At 41.4% G+C, this 26305-nt stretch overlaps 1 protein-coding gene across 6 annotated transcripts in view; it reads left to right on the forward strand.

The window, feature by feature from the left end:
- The window catches only part of SEPTIN11 (septin 11), a 126053-nt gene that overhangs the window by 55611 nt on the left and 44137 nt on the right, over positions 1-26305 (forward strand). For all 6 annotated transcript variants that reach the window (XR_011621254.1, XM_024791399.2, XM_011733656.2 and 3 more), the window contains exons 4-9: positions 5503-5689; positions 8614-8775; positions 12761-12857; positions 14082-14250; positions 22628-22760; positions 25212-25399. Coding sequence is in view for 5 of the 6 variants with exons in the window: in XM_024791399.2 (XP_024647167.1) it covers positions 5503-5689; positions 8614-8775; positions 12761-12857; positions 14082-14250; positions 22628-22760; positions 25212-25399 (936 nt within the window). In the remaining variant the exon portion in view is untranslated. The remainder of the gene's footprint in view (positions 1-5502; positions 5690-8613; positions 8776-12760; positions 12858-14081; positions 14251-22627; positions 22761-25211; positions 25400-26305) is intronic.

A 26305-nucleotide genomic window follows, 5' to 3' on the forward strand; every position in this document is an offset into this window, starting at 1 on the left:
TGCCCCAGGTAAACAAATGCCTTCACCATTGCTTGCTGTGTAATGATAAAATAGTACACTGAGTTTTTATAGTATACCCCATTTATAAAGCCATGTAAGTTTGGGTCTTTACCATGAGTTGCTGTTTGCTCTTATTTGAGGGAAGTTTTTAATTCTTAAAATTTCGTTAAGATTCAAAATCTCAGGATTTTGTTCACATTCCTTCTCAAGAGCACCAATTCTGTTCATCAGTCTCAACCTCAGGTATCTTACGACTATTTTACATAGTACATTCATTCTCAAAAGGAGTTTGAGAAAGTTAAAATAAAACTGCCCCAGGCCCAAAGGTGATTGTAGAATGGGGCTTCCAGAAACATCTTTGAGCAGTTACAACATTATGGGCATAAGTGTCTACCTGCTTAGTGTGACTAACATGTAGACATGAACAACAAATCAGTAAGTTAGGGTGTGTTTGCTTACAGCTCAGACACTTCAGTTGTATCAGGATTTTTTTCCATATTCCTCGGAACTGTATATTATATACATGTGTTTTGTAAAGAGGAACTCGCCTATTTTTATCTAGAAATGTGTATTGCCTAGATACATTTTAACTATTCCTGATACAAGTATGAGCACCACAGTAATGACAGAGAAATGTTTAATTCATTCTTTAGCTGAGCACCAAGCTCTTTATTTTATCTATAAAGCACTTTAAATGCTCTTCAGTAGACATTGTCCCGTGATAACAGGAACAACTGTTAGAGTGAGAAAGATTTTATTTTGCATCTGGCCAAAATGGACTATCTGTACATTGTGTTGGGACAGGGAACAAGTTTGGCTCTGACACTGCAGCTGAGCAGTTGCTCTTCATATATGACCTCAATGACAAGGAGTGATGGAGAGGCCCCTGCCTGAAGGCTGTTTGTAATGCCAAGGGCAGTAAATGAAGAGAAAAGCCCTGGTCATAAGGAAAGGGGCACAAGTGCATTGTGGGAGCTGGGAAGAGAGCCAGGGGTTCCAATCATTGCATAGTGACAGAACATACCCAGAGCAAGGCCTGTTCTCCACCTCTCAGACCCGTATAGATTTTCTCCCTGGGGTTAGGAAAAATCTTATTCTTGCATTCCTTGATTGGAAGACAGTAACTGTACTTTTTCAGGATCCCTCCCCCTAGGAATGAGAACCATCCTCCACATAGCCTCTTGCTGAGATTCGCTGTGCTCTTCCAGCTCACTGGGGTTGTCACAGTGCTGCCACTCGATTTTTGCCTCTGCCCTAAACTGGGACTTTCCCTCGGGCTGCTGGTGCCTTTTCACTTCCCAATCAGCACTCAGCAGCAAACAGCTAGGACAATGCATATCCTCATATTTGCAGCTGGAGCCCTCCTTAAGAAATTATCTGACTCATTTGGGTCAAATAATAGTTTCCAAGGAGATTTAGAAGAGAGGAAGTGTGATATTAACCTAACCTAGATACCAAATATTTTTTTCCTCTGAAATTTCTTGACAGCTATTGCATAACCTCTTTAATGGCACTTAAAACTCTCTGTTACCCTGTACCTCAGAAGGTATTGTTGACACTGTTGACTGTAAAGCCAAATGACTTGTTCACAAATCGTTATTCGGACAGGCTCTGCTTCCCTCAAGAAACTGGAAGTGGGATATTCGTTTCTGCATCAATGTGTAACCATACGGGAAGGGATGTGCTATTTCTCTATACCCATGTTGATTTTTACCTACTTTGGGGATTAGGCAAGCTTTTCTGCCATAGATGCAAGACTTCAAGAATGTCCCAGTTTGTTTATGTAGGCTTTGGACATGTCAGCATTGCTGTATTATTATCTGCCTCAGACCAGGCTAGCTAGAAGAAGGCAGGAAGAGAGATCTGGTAAGGTTTCCTGTTATGTTTAAAAGCATATTTCACTCTTTGTTATTTAGGGGCTTCCTTGTTTTGGCTGTTTGTACTCTTTAGTGGAGAAAGAAAGGGGTCTGGGGAAGAAGGGAAACCAACTTTTGTTGTTTAATTGGAAATAGAATAATTAGTTTGCCCCACACTGGGGAGATGGGAGGTGAGCTGTCCATGGAGTATCACTAGCTATAATGATAGTCAGCCCTCAAAGGGAGAAATAATTGAAATCCCCGAGACGGAATTTCAACCTCACCAAATCTTTATACAGTAGTGAGATGGACTGTTTGGCCTTTAAATTTTAAGTTTTTAATCACACTTTCTGGTGAAGGTAGTCAAGGGATAAGGAAAATTGGCTAACAGACAGCAAGAGAAGGGAAAAACGTGGTAAGTATTTGGTCATATATGAAGTGGAGAGTCAGTCTCTGAATGATGGCATTGGCCATTTTGCAAGAATGATCAGTGGGTAGGTTGGATGGATGGAAAACATTGTCTAAGTATCTTTTTCCATCGGTTTTAGGGTTAGCCTCTGTCGTTTGTGTGTGTGTGTGTGTGTGTGTGTGTTTTATGGCTGGAGGTATATGGAAAAAAATGAGTGCTGTGTAACAAGGAATATCTCTATGCCTTAAAAGAAAATTATGTGAAAATGTAAGGGCTAGACTGGATTTGTCCTTCTGTCTTTCCTCTGATTGATATGGCCACAATCCAGGGAAGTTTTAATTGGCCAAAAAGAATATAAATAAGTGTTAGTAGGACTGGAGCTAGCAAAAGGCTAAGCTGGGATTAAGCTTCCTTTCTGACTTCAGATGCAGAAGTGGAAAAGATTTGGAGGAAGAGGCAGATAATTCATCTCATCTACAGGATGATGATGAGGAGTACAAAACCACTTGGCTGGCTTGAGTCTCATCAAGAAGAAACTATTTTATTATCATAATTAAATCTTTGACATAGGGAATAGTGGTTTTGGTAAATTGTTGTCCAGGAATACATTTATTTTTATTGGTTAATAATGGTTTGGAAGGTAAAGTAGATAGGATTTCAGATTTATTATGTATATGAGGTAAGAGAAGGAGGCTCCAGGTTGAATCCCAGCTTTCTGACTTGGCCAGTGGTGTGGGTGGTGGCCACCATACTAAGGAATACAGGGAAAATGTAGGTTTGAAGGCAGGATGAATAGTTCAGTTTTGGACATATTTAGTTGGGAAAGCAGTTGAAAATATAGGATAAGCAATTGTGGATGGATCTGAAGCTCTGAGAAAAGATCTGGGTTGAAGGTAGAGATTTATGACTTGTCATCAGATAGAGGGTGAGTGGAACTATCTATCGGATGCTAGTGATTTTCTAGAGGGAATAAGTGTGATTTTCTAGAGGGAACACATGGAGTGAAAGGAAAGGAGATTGAATGATTGGCCAGGACTCTATAATAAGAACAGGTAGAAGGAAGTCTGTGATATTAGAGAACAAAAGATGTCTTGAATCCAGTGCGGAAAGCATTCCTCACTGCAAAATGAGCGATGTTATGCCTCATTGTCTTTGGAGGATGAGAATCAAAACCCAGAGGCAAGAAGGGAAATTAATAGAAAGCAGAACCGTATTTGGACTACTATTGAGAGGAGGAGTGCTAAGAGCTAAAAATCAGACACCGGGGATGCAGGGGAGCAATTGCTGTGAGCTGCTTCTCTTACCCTTGGGGATAATAGGCTGCTAGGGAAGATCCCTAATCCCCAAATCTGCCTCAGTGTCAGGAGACTGAAGGATCAGCCCCACACTGAAAGGGCAAAGGGCATGGGTGGACCTCACTGGAGTGGCCTGCTGCACTTCCCTCCTGGGCATGAGCTCCATAGCAGGACAGATACCAGCAGAGAACTGGGTGAATGTAAAGTTCCTTTTTTTTTTTTTTTTTTAAGGTTTTTCTAAAAAGTCAGGCTTGATTCTTGGTTATTTATTATATAATTATGAAATAGTTATATCTTTTATGTGACAGCCCTTTACATGTATTGCATGTATTGGCTCATTTATTTGTCACAGTAGCTTTCTGATAGAACTACTATTTTTGTCTCTGATTTACCTGTGAGGAAATTGAGACACAGAGAGGTTTAGTGACTTAAGGCTGTGCAGCTAATAAGTTGTGCAGCTGTATTATGGTTTTAGGCAGTTTGGCTTGAATCCATGTTTCTAACCACCATCCTCTATAATTATCTCATTAAATATTATTATTATGCAATATATGTCTATATTTCAAGATTAGAAAATATAGAAGAATCTTATTGCTCATTGATTCTTTTTATTGGAATTTTGCCTGTCATGATTTGGAATTTTATTATTCCTGAGGTATATCCTACCTTTTTTTTTTTTTAAAAAACCTCTGGAGATTTTGTCTACTCTAATTGAACCAATAGATTGTGATAAAATCACCAAAGAAAAATATCAAAAAGCTTTTTATGGACTGCTTTCAGTTTTGCTCATAAGTTTGTTTGTGGTTATTGTTTATTTTGGGGATGTTTGTTTTTCTTAGGATGTCTGCTGTCACTTTTATTATAAAAGATTTGTGGTTCCCTTTCAAGGGTTTCAGTTTAACTTATGGGTATGGGATTTGGGTGTTGAAATGTTTTGATTTTTCTTAAAACTTACATCTTCGGAAAGGCAATAAGTTTGGGGAGAATTAACTCTTTGTATTCCTAATAGAACAGTCTCTTTGTTGCTAAAACAAACTTCTTCTGAGTAGTCCCTTTGGAGACCAGAAAAAATTAGTGGGTTTCCCACAATGACCTAACATACTGCTTACTTCCTGGACATGTGGTTTATGGAATGTGTATCCCCAATATGCTATTCGTCATTGTGTTTATGGTCAGTTAATAGGATCACACACAATTATCCAAAACAGATTTGAATGATTTGGTGAGAAGAGAAGGTTACAACGTTTACCTTTAAATCATGAAGATTTTGAGTTGAAAGGAATCTCGAAGATCATAATAGTCTAGGCACCTTAGTTCCTAGATGAGTTGGATTGTGCCCAGGGCTATGGGAGCACAGAGAGCCCCCACCTCTGGAGGAATAGAGCAGATGACCAGGAAATAGCTCGCAGTAGGTGGTGGTGTCGTATTCTGAAACCACACAACAGTTTCATTTTGTGCACCAATGGCAATCAGTAGGGAGAAGCTGTCACAATCACTTTTCTCAGATGGATTTTTGAGGCCCAGTTTTGGCCCAGCGGGAAAGAATGCCACAATCTCTGAGCAATATCTTCCATGGATGCACCTTGGGAGAGTGGCAGCCCGCTCCACATATGTACAGTCTCTGTTTTAGAGGATCAATGTTAGCCAGGAAAAGACTAGGAAAAAGACAGGTTCTCACAGAGGGGCCAGCGTGAGCAAAGACACAGAGGAAATAAGGGCTTGACACGCGGGGGCTGCTACAAATGGTTGGGTGTGGCTGGGACAGGAGAGGTGATGGAGCCCTGTTCAGGCATCAGGTGATGGAAGGCCTTGGATACCTAGGTGAGGACTTGGGCTTTAGCCCTTAGGAAAGAAGAAGCCATTGTGATGTTGAATGGAGGATTGTCTACACCAAATTGTGAAAGAGGTTTGAGCCTAGAAACATGCCGTTTCTGCATTCTAGCTATAAGCCGATAGTAGAATATATCGATGCCCAGTTCGAGGCCTACCTGCAAGAGGAATTGAAGATTAAACGTTCTCTCTTCAACTACCATGACACGAGGATCCATGCCTGCCTCTACTTTATTGCCCCTACTGGACATTCACTGAAGTCCCTGGATCTGGTCACCATGAAAAAGCTGGACAGTAAGGTACTTGCTGCCACTCTGATTATCATCCACTCTCCTTTTAGATCTTCTTTATCCTAATGCCCTAATTTGTTCTCTGCTTTCAATGTGATTTTTTTGCCCTGGATTACAGGAACAGTGTTTGACAGCATGAGAAAAACACTTCAAAACCTCTTGCCTGTTAGACAAAAATAAAATAAAACAAAACAAAACTAGAAAAAAAAAATCAAGTCGCTTTCAGGAAGTATTTTTAATTCTTACATGGGAGGTTGAAATATAACTTCCAAGTTTGTTTATTTTCTTAAAAAAAACTTTCTCTAACAGGTTTCTAGAGGTTTGGTTTTAATTCAAAGTTTACAGTGGAATAAAAGGTTAAATTTTTGTCTCTGTGATGATAATGGTCCAGCTTCTTAGATTTAAAAACTGAACTGCACACGTGTGTTCAAGTAAAGCAAAGTCTTCATTTAAGTGTGATCCCTGAGCTTGCCACATTTATACCTTCTCTTTCTCACAACATGTGAAGGAAGAGACTGGTCATTTTGATAAAATTTGGCACCTTACTATATAATTAATTAGACTTTCCATTTTGAAATAAATAGAAGACAATACATTCTGAAATAAGGATGAAACAAATGGCAACAAGAACAACCACAAAGCAAAGCCATGGAAGGTATTTACTCTTAGATTCAAAATGCCTTTTGCATTCACAGAAAAGTCTTATTAGATGATAAAGCTCTTTAGAGGACTCTGCTGGGTGTTGTTACTATGATTTTGTCTAAACACCACCACTGATAAAAGATGCTTTCTCTCCAGAGGGACAGAACAGCGAGAGAATGCTCAGGAGATCAACCTGTCCCCAAGGCCTCTGAACTGGCCTTTAGAGGTCTGGAGAGGCTGAAGCCAAGCCAGGCTCCTTCGGCTTCCAGCAGGCACAGACACAGTAGTTTATAGAAAAATCTTCTAATGGCCTGGAAGGATCATTGCAGCTAGAGTACTCTTCGCAGAATAAATAGAAACCCTTCTTCATCCCATTTGATTCCTCGGCTCCCCTGGGAGCTGTGCCATTAGCCATGATAGTGGAGAGATCACGGGCAGTGAGGGCCGCTTCCGGGTCTGTCGTGTCCTTGGAAGCAGGGGCAGACCTCCCTGTTCTCAAGAGTGCCCCGTTCTCCACAGACGTTCTGAAGGAAGTAGACTGAGGAGTCTTCCTAACTGAGGGCTGAGTATGCAGATCTAGCCGGATAATATCCAACACTATGATTATGTTTAATAGAGTTCATTGAAAAAGGAAAAGAAAAATGCATAACAGGCACAACTAATAAAAGCAAACAACCAACCATAAAGCAGGTTAAACTTTCAAAGAAGTGATAACGTAGGAGAGTTGGAGAGCTAGCTAGCATCCAAAAATGATAATATCAAAGTTTTATTTATACAAGTAAAGGGAAGAGTTAAGCAAATGTATGGTCATTTCAGGAATGACTTTCAAGCCCCTGCCAATGAGGAAAAAGAGGTTTTAAAACCAAATTGCTTGATTTCTCTATCTCCTCTGATCAATTTGCCCAAGAAAGAGTGAATCTCTGCCATTTTGTTTATGTTGACATTAATTAAATACTAAATGTGCATAAAAGATAGCCAGTGAGAACAACAGGAAGTTTCTTGTTCCTCCAGTCCTGATCCAAACATTTCCCCCACCCTCAATGATGTTTTTCTTAGTCCGCAACTTGCTGGAGGAAGCCCAAGCATAGTGAGCTTAGGAGCAGGTTGAGGAATAGGTTGAAGAATAGGTCTTTCTGTCAGCGTGTCATCTCATTTGGGTTTATCAGGATTTCTAATGTGGCCTTTGGATAAAAGGAGAAGCAAAGGCATGCAGATGTGACCTGAACACCTCCCGAAAGACTGTCTGTTCCCTGGCTAGGACAGCTTCCTCACCGAGTCTGTTTTCTCTCACCTAAGCTGGGTGAAGACCATACTTCTATATATCGGATGTCAGTAATATCTTATTGAAACCTCTGTTTCTACAGGGATTAGGGGAAAATTAATCTTAAAATGTGAATTTAAGAAATGTGTCCCATGCACAGGGCTGGGGGCAGCCGGGAAAAGAATGTCCACACAGGGTTTGGAACTTGTGCTCTAGGGTATCCTTGGCTCCCTTTCTGGGCTTCCTGCCACTACTGTCAAATTCTGAGTTCTCCCCTGTTCTTTGTAACCGATGCTGTGAAAGTGAGCCTTGCCTTTGGCGCTCAGTTTTATTCCGGCATGAAGGAGTAATTTGATAGAAGCTGATTTTCAAAAGAATTAGTTGGTGTGATTTTGAAAACTTTTACAGTGGGCGACACCATTTTTGTTTTGATTAATACATAGGTTCTTCTCTCAGCAATTTTCAGGTCATCAGAAGAAAGAAAGGATGTTGGGCTGCATAGGACGGAATACTCCACTGCTCTTACAAAAACTTTGTTATTATACTGTTAGGGTGTGCAAAAATCAAGAGCCTAAAGTAGATGGGAGAGGTCTAAAAGGAGTGGTTGGTCATTCAAAGAATAGGCTCCTTTGTTATCACTATTTGTCATAGAATAGCAACACTTCCTTTACTCTGTAAAGAAAAATGAGGTAGCACAGGAGGGGAAATTACAAGTATACTTTCAGTGCAGGATGGGAGGAAGTAAAAGTGTTTGAATATGGAACTAAAAGTTTATCTCAGGTCTTCTTAATTTTTCACCTAGGTAGAAAGTCTGATTTTCATTATCATCTCTACCAAAAAAAAAAAAAAAAATGTAGGTGCATAGGAGGTGTTTATATTTATGGGGTACTTCAGATGTTTTGATATAAGCATGCAACATCTTTATTTTTTACATTAAGGTTTTGCAATTTTATTTGTTTGCTATGTTTTATTCACTTGTCTATTTTTCTTATGTTGGAACTGTGTAAAAATGGACGTGTCTGTTTTACAGGTGAACATCATTCCAATAATTGCAAAAGCTGACACCATTGCCAAGAATGAACTACACAAATTCAAGAGTAAGATCATGAGTGAACTAGTCAGCAATGGGGTCCAGATATATCAGTTTCCCACTGATGAAGAAACGGTGGCAGAGATTAACGCGACAATGAGTGTAAGTCCTCAAGTCAAATGGAAACAAGTGATTTTAATGAACGCCTGTCTTAGTACCAGCGTTGTAGAGTGGCTGGAGCACTGGACTGACTAGGCACCCCATGACTTCAGATTAGTGCAGCTTTGCCACCACTTCAGGTCATTTAACCAGTCTGCTCCTCAGTTTCTCCATCTGTCAAATGGGAGCGTTAGACAAGATGATCTCCAATTTCCTTCCCACTCTAACAGTTATGATTTCTACAGCAAATCTTGTGAGAAGGAAATGCCAGCCCAGCACCATTTCACAAAAAGCAGCTCAAAGGAAATAGATCTGTGCTTGTTTCCACCAATCTTGGCAGAAATATGTCAGCTTGTCCCAATTTTGCTTTGGTGATTGGATCCTGCCCTTCCCTCCTTTCTATTTTCCCTACCCTTTTCTGAATCATTAGGTAAATTGGCAGTTGAGGATACAATTTCCACATCACAGAGAGGAACTAGTCAGGAGATAAATGATTAAAGCGACAGTGGTTCCCTGTGTGATTATGATGTAATCCCTCCTGGTGAGTCTCCATCCTGCCGGTTGATGCTCAAGTCTGTTTCACTGCTCTTTTGTGTGTCTCAGCCCATAGCTCAGCTGTGAGCTGCAATGACTCTACGCATCTTTTTTCCCTTTGGGAATGCATAACATCCGTGAAAGCCACATGCTTTGCATATAGTGGATGCCCAATGATGGTTGTTGGAATTCAAAGTAGTAAAGGCTCTAGAATCGCTGGAAGAATCTGGAAAGCAGATTCTTCCCAGGAAATAGGCTTGATGGGGTGTGAAAGGAAGGTTGCCACAAGGGAGAATGACTAGACTTGTGCAAAAGAATGGATGGACAAAAGATCAACAAGGGGTTTTGGTCCTGTTACGAAGTGAGTGTTTAACTAGTAGAGCCACTGAGATGGAAGACACACCTTACTTCTTGGGAAGTAGTGAGTTCCCATCACCAGTGGTTAGTTGATAACAGAGCCTGTTTCAGTCCACTTGGAAGAGATACTGTAGCAGGAATTCTTAAGCAGGATTGAACTGTGTAATAGGCAAGATCTCTTCCACCTCTAAAATTCTCTGGTTGTGGGTACTGACAGCTACATAATAATAATAGCACCTGACATTTTTCACATTTCTGGAGCATTTACTATGCACCAGGAACTGTTCAAGACTTTCCATTTAATCCTCACAACAGTTGCATACGTAGGTGCTATTATTATTCCTACCTCATATATGAGGAGACTGCAGCATAGCACCTAAGATTGCACAGCTGTCTGTAGTGGAGGTAGGATTCGAACCCAGGCTTTGGCTGTCAGGCTTACATTCTCACCCTGTGTACTACCACCCAAGCAGAGCAGTGTACAGTCAGTCCTCTGCATACACGGATTTGACCAACCATGGATCAAATAGATTTGGAAAAAAAAAAATGCAACAATATAAACAATAATACAAAATATATATGGCCAGGCACAGTGGCTCATACTTGTAATCCCAGCACTTTGGTAGGCTGAGGAGGGAGGATCACTTGAGGCCAGGAGCTCAAGACCAGCCTGGTCAACTTAGCAAGAAAAATAAAAAGTAAATTCTACAAAAAAAAATTAAAAATATAGTATAATAACTATTTATATAGCATTTACATTGTCTTGGGTATTATAAGTAATCTAGAGATGATTTAAAGTATACAGGAGGATGTGCATAGGTTATTTGTAAATACTATACCATTTTATATCAGAGATTTGAGCACCTGCAGATTTCAGTGTCCATGGACAGTCCTGGAACCCGCACCCTGTGGATACTGCGGAGGTCTGTACTTTTTTATAGCAAGGTCAAAATCTCAAGCTGAGATGGCACTCCTTTATTCTGCTGTAGAACTATAATTTGGGATGTCAGTGTGGTATTCAGGAAGTATCATGAATGACTGCTATGTAATTTTTCTTTATATTCCTATCCTTCTAAATAAGTTTTCATTATTTTATATTCATGGAACTATATCTGTGTTAAACTTACTGGAAAGAAAATACCCAAGAATTTTTGCTCTATTTTCTTTCTGTCTTTATCAGATTAATAGAACTGAATCTCTGACATTCCAAATTAATCCTGTTCTTTAAAGAAGTTTTTTTTTAAGCTCTTCATTACAAACAATTTTTGCTGATGAAATTCCACATAATGTGTAGAAATCTGAGGAAAACAGATTCCACTGGCAGTTGCTTTTGTTACATTTGAGTGGAGAAATTTCCTTGGTCATTACACCAAAATATTGACTGGAAAGGTCCTGTTGCTCCTCAACTTCAGGCGACAATAGTGTTCAAGTCTGAAACTCAGACTTGTTTGAGAAAGAGAATACACTTTCTTTCCTTCTTAGAGTGTGAGATGAACTAGAAAATGTCAATATCTTAAGCATCCGACAAAAAGCTACTTGGGAAACCTGAGCCAATGATTATGCCAAGTTCTCTGTAGGAGAGGAATTGGCTTGAAAACTTTTATCTTCTTTCTCAATGTATCTATAGTGGAAGAACACTGGATCAAGGAACTCTAAATAATAATTCTTGGAGCAGCTATTTCAAATCTTATTCTTACATGCTGATAGAAAAAAGATAGGATTATTATTTCCTCTCCCACTCAGAATGCAGTGATAACTACCAAATAAACCGATGTGAAAGAGTCAGTTTTCTTGGACACCATCTCTACATCAGATAAGTCTGGGTGCAAAACTTGAGCCAATAATTTGGGCTAAAGTGTGTTTCTGACTTAGAATTTGTGCAGTAGTCATCTGTCTAACGCAGTGTTGTTCAAGTAGAACTGTAATGTGAGACATACAAGTATTTTAAAATTTTCTAGTAGCCACCTTAAAGAAAGTAAAAAGAAATGTGAAATTAATTTTAAGGACTTAATCCAATATGTTGTAAAATATAATTTCAACATGTAATCAATATAAAAATTATTAGGTATTTTAGGCTGGGTGCGGTGGCTCACACCTGTTATCCCAGCACTTCAGGAGGCTGAGGCAGGTGGATCACAAGGTCAGGAGATCAATACCATCCTGGCTAACACGGTGAAACCCCATCTCTACTAAAAATACAAAAATTAGCCCGGCATGGTGGCGGGCGCCTATATAGTCCCAGCTACTCGGGAAGCTGAGGCAGGAGAATGGTGTGAACCCGGGAGGCGGAGCTTGCAGTGAGCCGAGATGACACCACTGCACTCCAGCCTGGGCGACAGAGAAAGATGCCATTTCAAAAAAAACAAAACAAAACAAAAAAAAACCCACACACACATTTTAATGGTAGATCTTTGAGATCCAGTGTATATTTTACAATGACAGCTTATCTCATTTTGGACTGAATTTTCACCAAAAATACTTTATCTGTATATACATTTTATAAAATTCACAGCTAAAAAGGTAAATTTACATACCCAGGTTTCTCCTAACATACCTTAAAGATTTTCAATATGAAATAAGTGCCAAAAAGATACTTTATCTTTAATCTTGTGTCTACCTTGCCATCTACCTTGGTCTTGTTTTTCAGAAGATTTGAGTTTGAAGCAAAGTGAAATGCAGTTTTACCAAAACAATAAAGTTGCATTTAATGGAAAAATATTTTACGTTGCTTCTATTTTAAATTTAGAGGTAAACCAATGAAAAGTTAGATATTCAATTTCTTGGTCCTACACGCTGTATTTCAAGTGCTCAACAGCCATATATAGTTAGTGGCTACTGCATCGGGTAGCACAAGTCTAAAACTTACTTTATAGCCGCAAAGACTCCTACAGTTTTCCCTTGAATCTAGCTCCTATCGCATATTTGGTATTGAGTTGTAAGGGGGATGGGATATGTGACATCCACCCACCAAACTGCAGCCTGCTTTTCCCTTGCCGCCAAGTAGAGGCCTGCAGAAGGAGGAAGAAGATAGAGACTGGTGGAAACCAGTCTGTCAGAGCAGGGGAAGGTAACTATTCTCTGTCCTTTTGCTTGGCAGGTCCATCTCCCATTTGCAGTGGTTGGCAGCACCGAAGAGGTGAAGATTGGCAACAAGATGGCAAAGGCCAGGCAGTACCCCTGGGGTGTGGTGCAGGGTATGTGCACAGCATGGGAGATGGAGTCTTCACATTTAGCCCCTATGTGAATGGCCGTGTTTGTTCATTTCCCGTCTTGTTTAGGGAGGCCCTCAACAGTGGGCTGGCAGTGGGAGGGTGTGGTGGGGCTCCACCCTCGTGGAGGTGAGGAGGAAAGAAAAAGTAATCAGGTAGGTGGACAATGGAGAGATGTGACTGCCAATCCCTTGAAGTAGCCCCTCAAGGATGCTGGGTTGTGTAGGGAATTAAGATAAAGTCCTGATTGAAAAATAGTTCTTCCCTAGGTGTTGGAACTTGTTTTATCAGCCAAGTATTAAAAAGCAGCAAAAAGTTTCTTGCAAACAAGAGGGTACTTTTTTCTCCATCAACTATGCAAAAAACGCCTTCTAATAAAATGTTATCTTAGTAAATCTGAGACTTATGAGAATATTTGACCTATATTTGGCACTGTGGGACATGGCCACAGTCTAACCTGAAAGCTTGTCAGGTATGTCACTTTGAAGGACAAGGACTGTATGACCTACCCTTGTGTTCTGAAGGAAGACATCCAGTGCTATGGATTAAGCAGGATGGCTACAGAAAGTTCTTCATTGGTTTAAGATGTATCAGACCTCCTTTTCCTCTGTTTTGAATAAAGACAATAAAGCTGTGAGAAGAAACAGTACCTTTGAGATCCCTGGGAAAAATACAATTGTTCTTACTCTTACCAATTTCTCTACAATAAGAAAATTCCTTTCTTCCCAATGTCGTTGATAAAATTAAATGAAGTGGTATGTAAAAGTGGCCCTGCACAGTTATAGACAGCATGGTGTGGTACAACATCTGGCTTTGGATCAGATGTTCTAGCGTTTGAACCTAGGCTCTGCTACCTCTCTTTGGGAGGTCAGCTTGCTCACCAAGCTCCTGCATCTGCAAAGCAAGTCATGACATCTACTTGGCAGAGTTATTATGAGGGGTCAAGACAATATTTGTTTTCAAGCTCCTCCCCCTGTGCCCTGTGCTCAGTAGGCACTCAGCAGTCAGCATTGTCATCAGTATTATGGTCAGTGTTGTCAGAAATCTTGTCTTCATCATGAATGTAAGGTGAATCCAGTAAAGGATCTTCAGATGGCCTTGAGACCCTAGAGATTTCAGGAGTGATGGTAGTAACATCTTGGAAGCATCACTGCAGATATTTCAGTGACATCATTGCTGATCCCACTTCCTCCATTTCCCCCCTCATAGTTGAGAATGAAAATCATTGTGATTTTGTGAAACTTCGAGAGATGCTGATCCGGGTGAACATGGAGGACTTGCGAGAGCAGACTCACACCCGCCACTACGAATTGTACCGACGCTGTAAGCTTGAAGAGATGGGGTTCAAGGACACTGACCCTGACAGCAAACCCTTCAGGTATGAAAGCACCTAGCAATCAGCTGTCTCCTAGACAGTGGTGAGAGTAGCATGTTGGTACATCACAGAAATGCTTGCTGGATTGAGATAGTGATGATGGAAGGATCTGGTGGGTGAAGATTAATACATATGTTGTCAGGCATTGTGATAATTGCTTTATTTGCATTATCTCAACTAACTTATCTAGTTGATGTCATTATTATCATCCACATTTTACAGATGAGGAAACAAAGGCACTGAAAGTGTAAACAAACTGCCCAAGGTCCTCCAAGTAGTAAACAGTGGTGTGGTGTTGAGCTCTTGCCATCTGGGTCCTGAGCCCAGGTTTCTGCCTGTTCTCTTGCAGAGGTACAGAGCCTGGTTGATGCATTTACAAAGGTGCGGTTGCTGATTACAGTTTGCCCCATTCATTTTTGCCAAACACCTTTAACTTCTGAAGGCTCTTCCTTTGTCAAACACTTTTACTATTAGCTTTCAGTGGTTCAGTAAAATTCTCACAACAAAGAATCAGGAGGAAAGGAGAATAGCTTTCAGGAGATTATGTGTTTTTTTGTATCACTGGCAGATAAAGATGCAAAATGTGAAGGGGAGAAATGGATGTAGAATTAATACCCCAGCTGAAGCCCAGACCCCTTCAGAATCCAGTGGTAGGGATAGGATTGGCCCACACTGGGGGGAGTCGTGGGATGGTTCTGGATAAAGGTGTGGGGTGAGGCTGCCAGGCCAGGTTCGCCACCTCCTGGTGGAGGAGAGGATTGTCCAGATGGTGCCCAAGCAGTTTCTTTTTTTTTTTTTGAGACAGAGCCTTGCTCTGTCGCCAGGCTGGAGTGCTTCAGCCTCCCAAAGTGCTGAGATTACAGGCGTGAGCCACCCCGCCTGGCCCCCAGGCTGTTTCTTAATGGGAATTTGAATTCAGGTGTTGTGAGGTGTGTCTGGGCTCTGTGCCTTTAGAAATTGAGGGCCATAGTTCCTTGGGGAAAAAAACCTGTTTTTCTCCTCTTTGCTGGCTAGCCCTACAACACACTCTGATGTCTACAAGCTGGCTGACAATAGAACCTGAGGCAGCCTGTGCACAGTAGATTCTGTCCCTGTGGGTCTGTAGGAGGAGTTTCTTTTCTTTTTTTTTTTTTTTTTTTTTTGGAGACGGAGTCTTGCTCTGTCACCCAGGCTGGAGTGCAGTGGTGTCATCTCGGCTCACTGCAAGCTCCGCCTCCCGGGTTGACGCCATTCTCCTGCCTCAGCCTCCCAAGTAGCTGGGACTACAGGCGCCCGCCACCGCGCCCGGCTAATTTTTGTATTTTTAGTAGAGACAGGGTTTCACTGTGTTGGCCAGGATGGTCTCAATCTCCTGACCTTGTAATCCACTCGGCCTCCCAAAGTGCTGGGATTACAGGCGTGAGCCACTGCACCTGGCCAGGAGGGAGTTTATTTTCTTGCAATTGCTTTAGAGATAGTTTAGGAATGCCTGGGCTTGTCGCCTGGCACTCTGCTACTGAGGAGTTCCACGAGCATGTGTGTATGCAGTGAGAACAAATGCAGAACCCAGACAAGGGGTTTACCAAGAAGTTAACTTCTAGCCAAGGTTGCATCATTCCCTTCTGCCCTGGCGGCTTGCAAAACTGACCATCTCCAACCATGTGAAAGTCACATTCTGAGGCAAGGTATAGGACACCTTTTTGTGTACATAGGTTTAACTAATTGAACCTTGAAATGCATTTACCAGAAAACAGTCCTTACAAAGGCAAGTCCACTTTATGGTTACTAAACCTGATGAAGCAGTTTCTGTGTGGGAAAGGCCATCTTCACTATTACATAGAATATTTGTTTTCATGCAAAGAGATATTGAAAAAAAGGAACTGCTATAAAATTGAATTCATTTTCCCCTCGCCTTCATTCAAATCCAGACAGCGTTGAAGAGCACTGGACTAGGAGTCAGGAGTTTGAGTTCAGTTCTTGGTCCTGCTATGCTACAAATTCTTAACCCACCTGGGCCTGAATTTCTTCATCTGTGAAATGAGGAGCTGATCCAGATCATGGAATAATTAGATCCAGTAAAAATTTTTTTTTTCTGTACTGGGTTAGATAGTAAACATTTTAGGTTCTGCAGGCCAAATGGTCTCTATCACAACTATTCAGTGTGCCCTTGTCCGAAAGCAGCCATAGACCATACTGTAAATGAATGGACATGGCTGTGTTCCAGTAAAACTTCATTTACAAAAACAGATGGGGGGCCAGATTTGGTCCTCAGGCTGTAGTTGCCCAACCCCTAGACAAGATCATAACTTGGAGCCTGTGAACTGCCTGCAAAAGTTAGAATGCGTGTGACTGTTTCTTGAGTTTGTTTGAGGTCATTTACCTCTCAAAGTGTTTTTACTTCTCAAAATGTTCAGAGCCATTTGGCATAGTTGTGTTTCTTTCAACTCAGGAATCTGTGGAATTCGAAGAGTCTATGATGCTACCCTTAGCTATCTACACCACCAGGAAGGGCCCAGTGGCCTAAGTCTTCTGGGACAGGCAAGACCAAGTCCTTCCACCATCTTGACTGGGTTTCTTAGATTCCCTGGGAGCCTGGGGATGGTGAGGATTTCCTGCTGCTGCAGGCCACTAAGTTGTCTGTGTAGCCAGCATTTTAATTAAGGCGTTTCCTGCAAGCCCAGAGTAACTGCCCACCAGGAAGAGGTGGAGCTGGGTAGGCCCAGCAGGGCTTCTGCGAGGGAAGCTGCTGGACCAGCCCACTGCTTTGTTCTCCCTGTTTCAGTGGCTTCAGGATTGGTGAGGGACATCACTGAGTCTGCCTGATGCTTAGAGAGCTTTATCCATATCTCCCTTCCCCACTTGGATCCATTTCCACTGGCCTGAGTTTTACTTTTTGATGATGAAAAGGGAAAATATATATACACACACACACACACATGCTATATATATAGATATATAAAATAATTATATATTATATAACGTATATAATCATATATTATATATTTATATAATTATATAATATAATTATATAAATAATAATATATGTATATCTTATATATATATAATAGATATATATACACACATTATATATATACACATATATATTACCAAGGCCTTTACTTTTTTCCATATATAAGAAAATTAGAAAATTAGAAAAAAGTAGACCTTCTAAAAATAAATACCTTCTAACATCTCGGTAACTGGGACCAGGTTTTCCATTTCAACTGGAAACAGTTTCTCCTCTTAGACCACTCATTCAAACTCTGGTGTCCCTCCTGGTTTAGGGAAGATCACTTGGTACCAAAAGTTGGCTTTAAATCACATGTCTTGGTAAATAGTGATATGAAATGAATTTGAGTTTCCTTTTCTTGGAAACCACTACTTTTAAAAGGGCTCAGCCTTTGCTTTGAAGAATTTCGGGCACCCTCAGCACTTCCTGTGCACCTGAGAGGGAGGAATGGAGTGAGGTGACTCTGTTTGGAGGATGACAGAGTTAAGGAAAAGCAGAAGCCACAATTGATTTAAGTGATTTTCCAGAATTTCATCTGCAAAGTCACCATTCCTGGATGTGCATGGAAGATGGATCTTCCATGTGAATTTAGGCTGAGCTTGGAGGAGTATAAATCAAGGGCTTAAGGTTTTGTATTCTCAAAGCACAGGATTTCTGCATGGGTGTGCAGTGAAGTTCATCCTTCCCAGTGAGCACCCTCATTCACCATTTGTCCTCTGGGCCCCCTTGTGTTTACAGTACATGTTTGTAAAACAGAGAGTGACCTCTAAGGCCAAGTCTAGTAAGAGGCAGCGCCACTGTGTATGTTACACAGTGTGAGGCAAAAGGAGGAGCTGGGTGTGCACAGAGACGCTGTATTCAAGCCTTGGCAGCACACCACGGCAGTAAAGCTAGTGGAGCCCGTCCCTAGATTGCCTTTAAACCTGGCTGCATTCACACTTGTGTCTTTATTGTCTTGTGGCAGAATACATATATAACCAGGCATTCATCTGCTCTTTCCCAAGCCCATCTTTATCCTCCCCCCGCGCATGCCCAGCTGCTGCCCTGAAGCCTTGAAACTCATGCTTCTACCATCCAGAGCACCCATACTTCCCTGGACCCAGGCCTCTCCTTCCTCGACCCCAACCCCTTTCTGCTGGCATTATAGGGTAGAAGAGGAGATGTCATGTGTCTCCCATGAGCTTCTCCCTGCTTCCTTTCTCCTGAGAGGCCACTGCGCTTTTCCTAACAGTACCTGCCCAAGCTGCTCTCATCTCACCTTGGAACACCACCATCTCCTTGCTTCACCCTCGTTCAACTCACGCAAAACACTCAGTTACCGCCATTTTCTCAGAGGCCAACAAGGTCCAGGCCCAGGAGACTCATTAGGAGTGGCTGGGCCTCCGTACACCAGCCATGCAATGCAGGAGGTAGAGTTCTTATCTGCGCAAGGTAGCCTGGGCTCAGTCCTGGCTCTGTTACTTCTTTGTTGTGTGACCTGCTCAGATTACCTGTGTGTCCAAGTTTCTCCATCTATAAAGTGGGAGGTGATAGTATTGTCTATCTTACTGGGTTATTGTAAGGATTAAATGAATTCACGTTTGTATTGCTCCACTCCACAAATGCTGGTAGAGATTATCATACTCTGGCATGCCCTCCACTAGATGCTTTTAGATAAGAACAGAGAGAGAATTGTACTGTGTGAATCGCCAGAATGAAGGATGAACTGAAGTGTCTGTGTTCATTCTCTTCCTTTGACCTCCACAAGCAAAACCTGCCTCTCCCAAGGGCTGTTAAGAGGAAATTACAAGATAAAATCCTTAATTTCAAATCAATCTAAAATCTTGTGAAAAAGGTACACATTTCTCACTTAGAAAAGGGTATTAGTAACTGTAATTAAAAATTAACTTTGAAGAACTAAAAGTTGCGGAAGATACCACTGAAGAGATGGGTGCAGAGGCTCACATCTGAAATCCCAGCACTCTAGGAGGCTGAGGTAGGAGGATCACTTGAGCTCATGAATGTAAGACCAGCCTGTGCAACATAGGGAGACTTCATCTCAACAAAAAATTAAAAAAAAGAATTAGCCAGACATGGTGGCACATGCTTGTGGTTGGTCCCAACTACTTGAAAAGCTGAAGTGGGAAGATCGCTTGAGCCCAGCAGTTCGAGGGTATAGTGAGCTATGATCCTGCCCCTGCACTCCAGCCTGGGTGAGACAGTAGGAGCCTGTCTCCAAAAAAAAAAAAAAAAAAAAGATATATAATCACTTTGGATATCTTTACTGGATATGAGCCAGTTCCTTTTGAACTGGTCTTCAATGACTGGGAAATATTAGTGAGGGCTTCTGGTATCTCCAGTGGACAACTCAACTGGCAGAGGTGTCTGGGAATCTGATTCTGTGGATGCTGTGGTTCTAAGTCATTTGTAAGTAACTAATTACAGTTGTGATTCCTTGGGGTAAGGTTTTATGGCTTATGTTTCTTATGTTCCTGATTATTGTTTCCAATGTCAGAGTTCAAAAGCTGGCTGACATCCTAAGACACAATGATATAAGAAGTAGCATTTGTTGAGCCCATTTGCCTGCTCTGGCCCAGGGTGTCAAAACTGCTTCCAGTTTTGCCAATGGCAAAGTTGCTCCTTAGGCTTTCTCTGGGACTAGGCTTTCCAATTTTGGACTGCAAGCTTCACTATAAAAAGCATTTTCCATCATGATCCAGCATACACATTTTGTGTAGTAATGCCTACTCTTAAACTTTTTAAGGTACTGGTTAAGACCCACAATTGAGTTGTGATTCATAGTTTCAAAATGTATCTTCAGAAACTGAAGCATAAGATAGCTTGTGGTTGGAACTGGATAAGGCAGAGTCATTTAGTGAGTTCTCAGCATTTAGGGTAGCATTACCCAGAGCACATTCTATCAGTGAATTGCTTAAATTTTCCATGATCAGACAAATTTGGAGGGTTCTAAGACAATCAAGTTAAACAGGTTCTTTTACTCTTGGGCTTCTCAGAGCATTTAAGACAAGCAGTAGTTAGCAAACTAGTTACATCAAATCACCTGGGAAGTATTTAAAACTAGCAAACTAGTTACATCAAATCACCTGGGAAGCATTTAAAACTAGCAGACTAGTTACATCAAATCACCTGGGAAACATTTAAAACTAGCAGACTAGTTACATCAGATCACCTGGGAAGCATTTAAAACTAGACCATTTTGCCTTACCAGACATCCTGAATCAGCCTCTCCAGGACTGAACTTAGGACTCTGTATTTAGGGAAGTGTATGCAACAAAACGTGCCCAGTGCCCCTGCTGTGCGGCCAAGGTTGAGATCCACCATGCACTGTGAATCTGCTAAAAGGATAGTAGGGGCACCATTCTCCCTTCTGTCTTTTGACGTTGGAGCCCCTCTTTTGGAGATCCTTTCTTGAAATTGGTGGTCTCTGGAATACATTTTGGGTAGTGTTTCTATCAAAGTTTCCATTGTTTGTTAGAAATAAGGGGGAGATATATTCATTATTCTAAAATCAACAAAAACTGAGTTTTCTGTAAAATTTCATAGGAGGGACAAGTCATCCTCTACCTTTGGCAATTCTGAGCTAAATAATAGTGATGAAGAGTTTATTATAAGCTAGTATGCAAAATTTCATGAATTATTTTATAGTTCTGTTATCAGTATACTTCTCTATATATCCATCACTATAGATCTTAAACTTGAAGTCCAACTATTGCTATTAATATTAGCCAACACTAACATTGGCCGAACATGTTTTTATCTTGTAAGATAATGTGAAAGCTAAATGTACCTCTGGAAACTCAAAACAATTGTTTATAAACAGGTACTATTGATAGTGGCGAGGGCAAGAGAACTTACTTTTAATAAACTAATAACCATGTTAATTATTGAAGTAAAAACCAGCCTAAGTAATACGTTTTCTTTTTTTGAAATGGAGTCTTGCTCTGTTGCCCAGGCTGGAGTGCAATGGCATGGTCTCAGCTCACTGCAAGCTCCAATTCCTGGGTTTGAGTGATCCTCCTGCCTCAGCCTCCCAAGTAGCTGGGGTTACAGGTGCTCACCACCACACCCAGCTAATTTTTGTATTTTTAGTAGAGATGGGGGTTTCACCATATTGGCCTCGAACTCATGACCTCAGGTGATCCTCCTGCCTCAGTTTCCCAAAGTGCTGGGATTACAGGCGTGAGCTACCATGCTTGGCCTAATACATTTTCTAATACTAAACTAGTTCTGTAGTTCATTGTAGATGTGTGTATCTACATGCACGTATGTTCCTATCACCTGAATTTCCTTTTTCTTCGTCTAAATGGACAGATGTAATGATGTGTGGTAGTCCGCATGGTACCGGGGGTCATCCGGAGTGGCTATCCAGTTTGTAGTCTACGCTTTGGACGAATTCGGTCCATGGGAAAGGCAGATATACTGCAGACGGTTAATATACAACAGTTGTTGTAGGGAAACAGCAAGACAGAGAGAGAAATAGCACCTATAAAATATCAGCAAATGTTTCTGTGTGTATGTGGGGGTGGCAGTGGGGTTGTATTTTCTTAAGCTGTGCTACCAAAGTGATTTCTCTGTAAATATATTTGTTTTGACTTAGAGATAAAGCTGAGCTGTAGCATTCAATGTAGAATATTGGGCTCTAACTTCCGAGACAGTCAGGAGGAGGATAGAATTGAAAATAAAAATTAAACTATTCTCCCTGCTCTATTTACAACTGGTAATATAACTTGAAAAGTAGCAATTTTCTACAATACCTTTAAAGGTAATGTTGTCTCTTTAGTTTACTTTTGCTGGGTTTATTTTCCACATTGGGGGCTGGAGGGAGATGAGAGGGGAGAGTACCATTTACTGGGCACTGATTATATGTTCGATGTTTTATTCCCTTTCCTTCATTTCATTCTCAGGGTCATATCCCTAGAAGGTAAGTGTCACTGTATCCGCGTCTCAGACCTTGGAGGCTGAGGGAGGCTGTACTTTTCTAAGAACAGCCGGTCAGTTGGTACGGTCCGAATTCAAACCTGGATCTGTGGGACTCCGGTGCCTCTTCATTTCTCCCCCTATACCAGGCCTCCTCCATCTTCTCAAATCCTATACCACCTCCACCTCCTCAGCCCAGGTTTTCCCTGTATGAATATATGTAAGATAAAACTTTGCTAGTCAGAGACATACCTTTAGTGCTATGTCATGCTTACTAACTGATTTCTAGTTCTTGATGCACTTGTCTTTCCAACCACAGAATAACTAAAAGTAAAACAGTGTCATTCTACTTATGCTTTAATATGGCAAGCAACAACTTTATGTTTTGGAAGTAGATGGGTAGAAATTATGTGAACTGAAATTTCTTAGCATACAATTTCATAATGCTGTCCTTGGTTTGTGGATTTTGAATAGTCTTCAGGAGACATATGAAGCAAAAAGGAATGAATTCCTGGGAGAACTGCAGAAGAAAGAAGAAGAAATGAGACAAATGTTTGTTATGAGAGTGAAGGAGAAAGAAGCTGAACTTAAAGAGGCAGAGAAAGAGGTAAGCCATCTGTCCTGCTTCCAAGGGAAAGATTTGTAAGAGGGAGATTTTCTTAGTACTTCACACTTTAGAGGATTTCATGATGGTCCAAGTACTTTCTTTTTTTTTTTTTTTTTTTTTTTTTTTTTTTTTTTTTTTGAGATGGAGTCTCGCTCTGTCGCCCAGGCTGGAGTGTAGTGGCCGGATCTCAGCTCACTGCAAGCTCTGCCTCCCGGGTTTACGCCATTCTCCTGCCTCAGCCTCTGGAGTAGCTGGGACCACAGACGCCCACCACCTTGCCCGGCTAGTTTTTTGTATTTTTAAGTAGAGACGGGGTTTCACCGTGTTAGCCAGGATGGTCTTGATCTCCTGACCTCGTGATCCGCCCGTCTCGGCCTCCCAAAGTGCTGGGATTACAGGCTTGAGCCACCGCGCCCAGCTGGTCCAAGTACTTTCTACATGCATTTTGTCACAAGTGACCTACCAACCTGGCCAGGAAAATGGGTCAGATATTCTCATTCCCACCTTACAGATGACAAACAGGTTATAAAAGTTAAAACTATTTTTGGGGTGCTGACAAGTTGATGGGTGCAGCACACCAACATGGCACAAGTATACATATGTAACAAACCTGCACGTTATGCACATGTACCCTAGAACTTAAAGTATAATAATAAAAAATAATAAAAATTTAAAAAAAAATGTTTTTGTAGTCACATACCTCGTTAGCAAAATCGAGACTAAAACTAGATCTTAGGTCTCCAGATCTGATCATATGGCCTGTGTAGCTCTGTATTTCTTCAATTTACAAGTCTTAAAACATGAGATTTGGGATTCTGGGACTATTATTATCATCTTAGTCTATCAGCCAACTCTTCTAGACTTTGGCACTGTCTGGGGGACATGCTCTGACACAAAGTCTGCACCAGTGCTTCTGCCCTCATGGGGCTCGCACTCCCTGCTCCAGTCTTACCTCAGTTCCCTCCCCTGGCCAGATTAACTGCTTCCTAGAAGTTAACATAGATTTGTACTATAACACTCATCCCATTGTATTTGAGTGTGTGTGTGTGTATGTATGTGTGTATGTACGCTTGTGTGCATAATGTCTATTTCTGCTGGTCAATAATGAGTATCTGAAGTGTTTGAACTATATCTATACGTTTCTAAGTGAAATCATCTAAATTTCCTCATTTTCTTGTTTTAATTTATTTTGTCTAAAAACTACTGAAACTTAGAGGCTATTTAAATAGCTAAGCACTCAAGATGGTTTTGCTGCAGAGAAAGTTCAGCCTTATTTGCTGTTGGCTTCAAGAACCAAGGGGATGCTGGGTAAAAAATCTAAAATTATCTGGAATTCCTTCCTTTCCTTTTCTTTTTCATTTCCTTTCTTCTTCCTTTCCTTTTCTTCTTCCCTTTCCTTCCCTCAAGGGCCAGAAATTTCCCAACACATTATTTAAGTAGCTAATTCGTAATGCTTATATAGATATGTACACACACGCGCGCACGTATATACATATGTATATATATACACACACACATATATATGTAGTCATTGTATATATCTCTAAGTAAATGTTTTTTATACATTTTGAAAAAGGACCAGAGGTAAAGAGCCAATTTTACCACTGGGGTGAGTTTTTTTGTTAGGATCATAATTAATTTTGGCTAGGTGCGGTGGTTCACACCTGTAATTCCAGCACCTTGGGGTGCCAAGGCGGGAGGATCACGAGGTCAGGAGTTCGCAACCAGCCTGGCCAATATGGTGAAACCCCGTCTCTACTAAAGATACAAAAATTAGCTGGGCGTGGTGGCGCATGCCCATAATCCCAGCTACTTGGAAGGCAGAAGCAGGAGAATTGCTTGAACCCGGGAGACAGACGTTGCAATGAGCTGAGATTGAGTCACTGCTCTCCAGCCTGGGCAACAGAGTGAAGGAATCTTTAGTCCAAGGAGTTCAAGTGTCACAGAAGTCTGGGTCTCTGAGGGATGTTCTTCAGCCTCCCAGCCCAGCTCCTCCAGGAAGTCAACAAAACCGTACTTTACACCTGTAATTAAAGCCAGTGCAGCCACATGACACATGTTTGTTTGTTTGTGTTCTTTTTTTTAAGATGGAGTCTCATTCTGTCACCCAGGCTGGAGTGCAGTGGTGTGATCTCAGCTCACTGCAACCTCCGCCTCCCGGGTTCAAGCAATTCTCTGCCTCGGCCTCCCGAGTAGCAGGGATAATAGGCACCTGTCACCACGCCTGGCTAATTTTTGTATTTTCAGTAGAGATGGGGTTTCGCCATCTTGGCCAGGCTGGTCTTGAACTCCTGACCTCGTGATCCACCCGCCTCAGCCTCCCAAAGTGCTGGGATTACAGGCGTGAGCCACCACACCTGGCCATGTTTTGTTTTTTGAACAGATCCAAAGAACTTTACATCAAATGGATTTTCATTCCGTTCACCAAGCCTGTCTTCTTTTTCTCTCCAGCTTCATGAGAAGTTTGACCTTCTAAAGCGGACACACCAAGAAGAAAAGAAGAAAGTGGAAGACAAGAAGAAGGAGCTTGAGGAGGAGGTGAACAACTTCCAGAAGAAGAAAGCAGCGGCTCAGTTGCTACAGTCCCAGGCCCAGCAATCTGGGGCCCAGCAAACCAAGAAAGACAAGGATAAGAAAAAGTAAGCAGGTGTCACCCCCATGTATTGGGGACCTCTAACAGTTTATTCCTCTTGCATGTCTCTACTTTTCCCATTTACAGACTGGAAACTGGTCTTTTACCAGAAAGATAAAAGCAAGTATTTTCTCTACAGTGCAGGGAAGATGATGAAGGTTTTTAAAATATTTTTAAAAGGTACACAAAGATTAATTTATAAAACTTGACCACATTGACCGAGCAATCAGGCCTGGAGGAACCTGTTGTCTCCAGTAGCATCTTCCACACCAACACTAGGAGTCTCGAAGAAGACAGGTTGATGCCTCTTCAGCACCCTCTGAAGACAATTCTCATGACTCTTGATAGAGAGCATCTTAAAATCACAGTTGTTAAAATTAGTTTCCTATTCTGTGTTGTAAGACTTCGTAAGCCAGTCACTGAAAGTCTCGTTCCCAAAATGAAACATTTGGAAGAGCTGCTAGTGGCCACTAGTTTCCTCTAAATTCAGTATGATGAATTGTTTTATTGTGAAATGGGATCCAAATGCCTATCCAGTTGACACCTCTGCCAACCCTCAAGCCAAACCTAAACCCACTCATAAAAGGTTTTTTAAATAGGGTCTTAATGTCATGTGCCAAAAGGTCAGATTCTGCTCTTGAGTTGGTCACTTCCTATGATACTCCAGTAGCAGCTGCCTGAAACCAGTGGGAGATTTAGCCCTGCCTTGACATTCTCCTGTGATTTGAAGCTGTGCTTTGAATCACATTAAGCCTAGTTTTACGTTACTAGCTATCGGTTTTGACAGGAAGCAGTATGGTAAGAATACCACTAAGGAAAACCTTTGTGGTATCTCAGTGGCAGATATGCAGATGCCGCCCTCCTTTGTCTAATGTGCGGTGCTTTTGGGGCAGCTATTTAAAGCAACTCAGAA

Source organism: Macaca nemestrina, chromosome 3 (genome assembly GCF_043159975.1).
Source record: "Macaca nemestrina isolate mMacNem1 chromosome 3, mMacNem.hap1, whole genome shotgun sequence".
In the NCBI taxonomy this organism is placed as follows: Eukaryota; Metazoa; Chordata; class Mammalia; order Primates; family Cercopithecidae; genus Macaca; species Macaca nemestrina.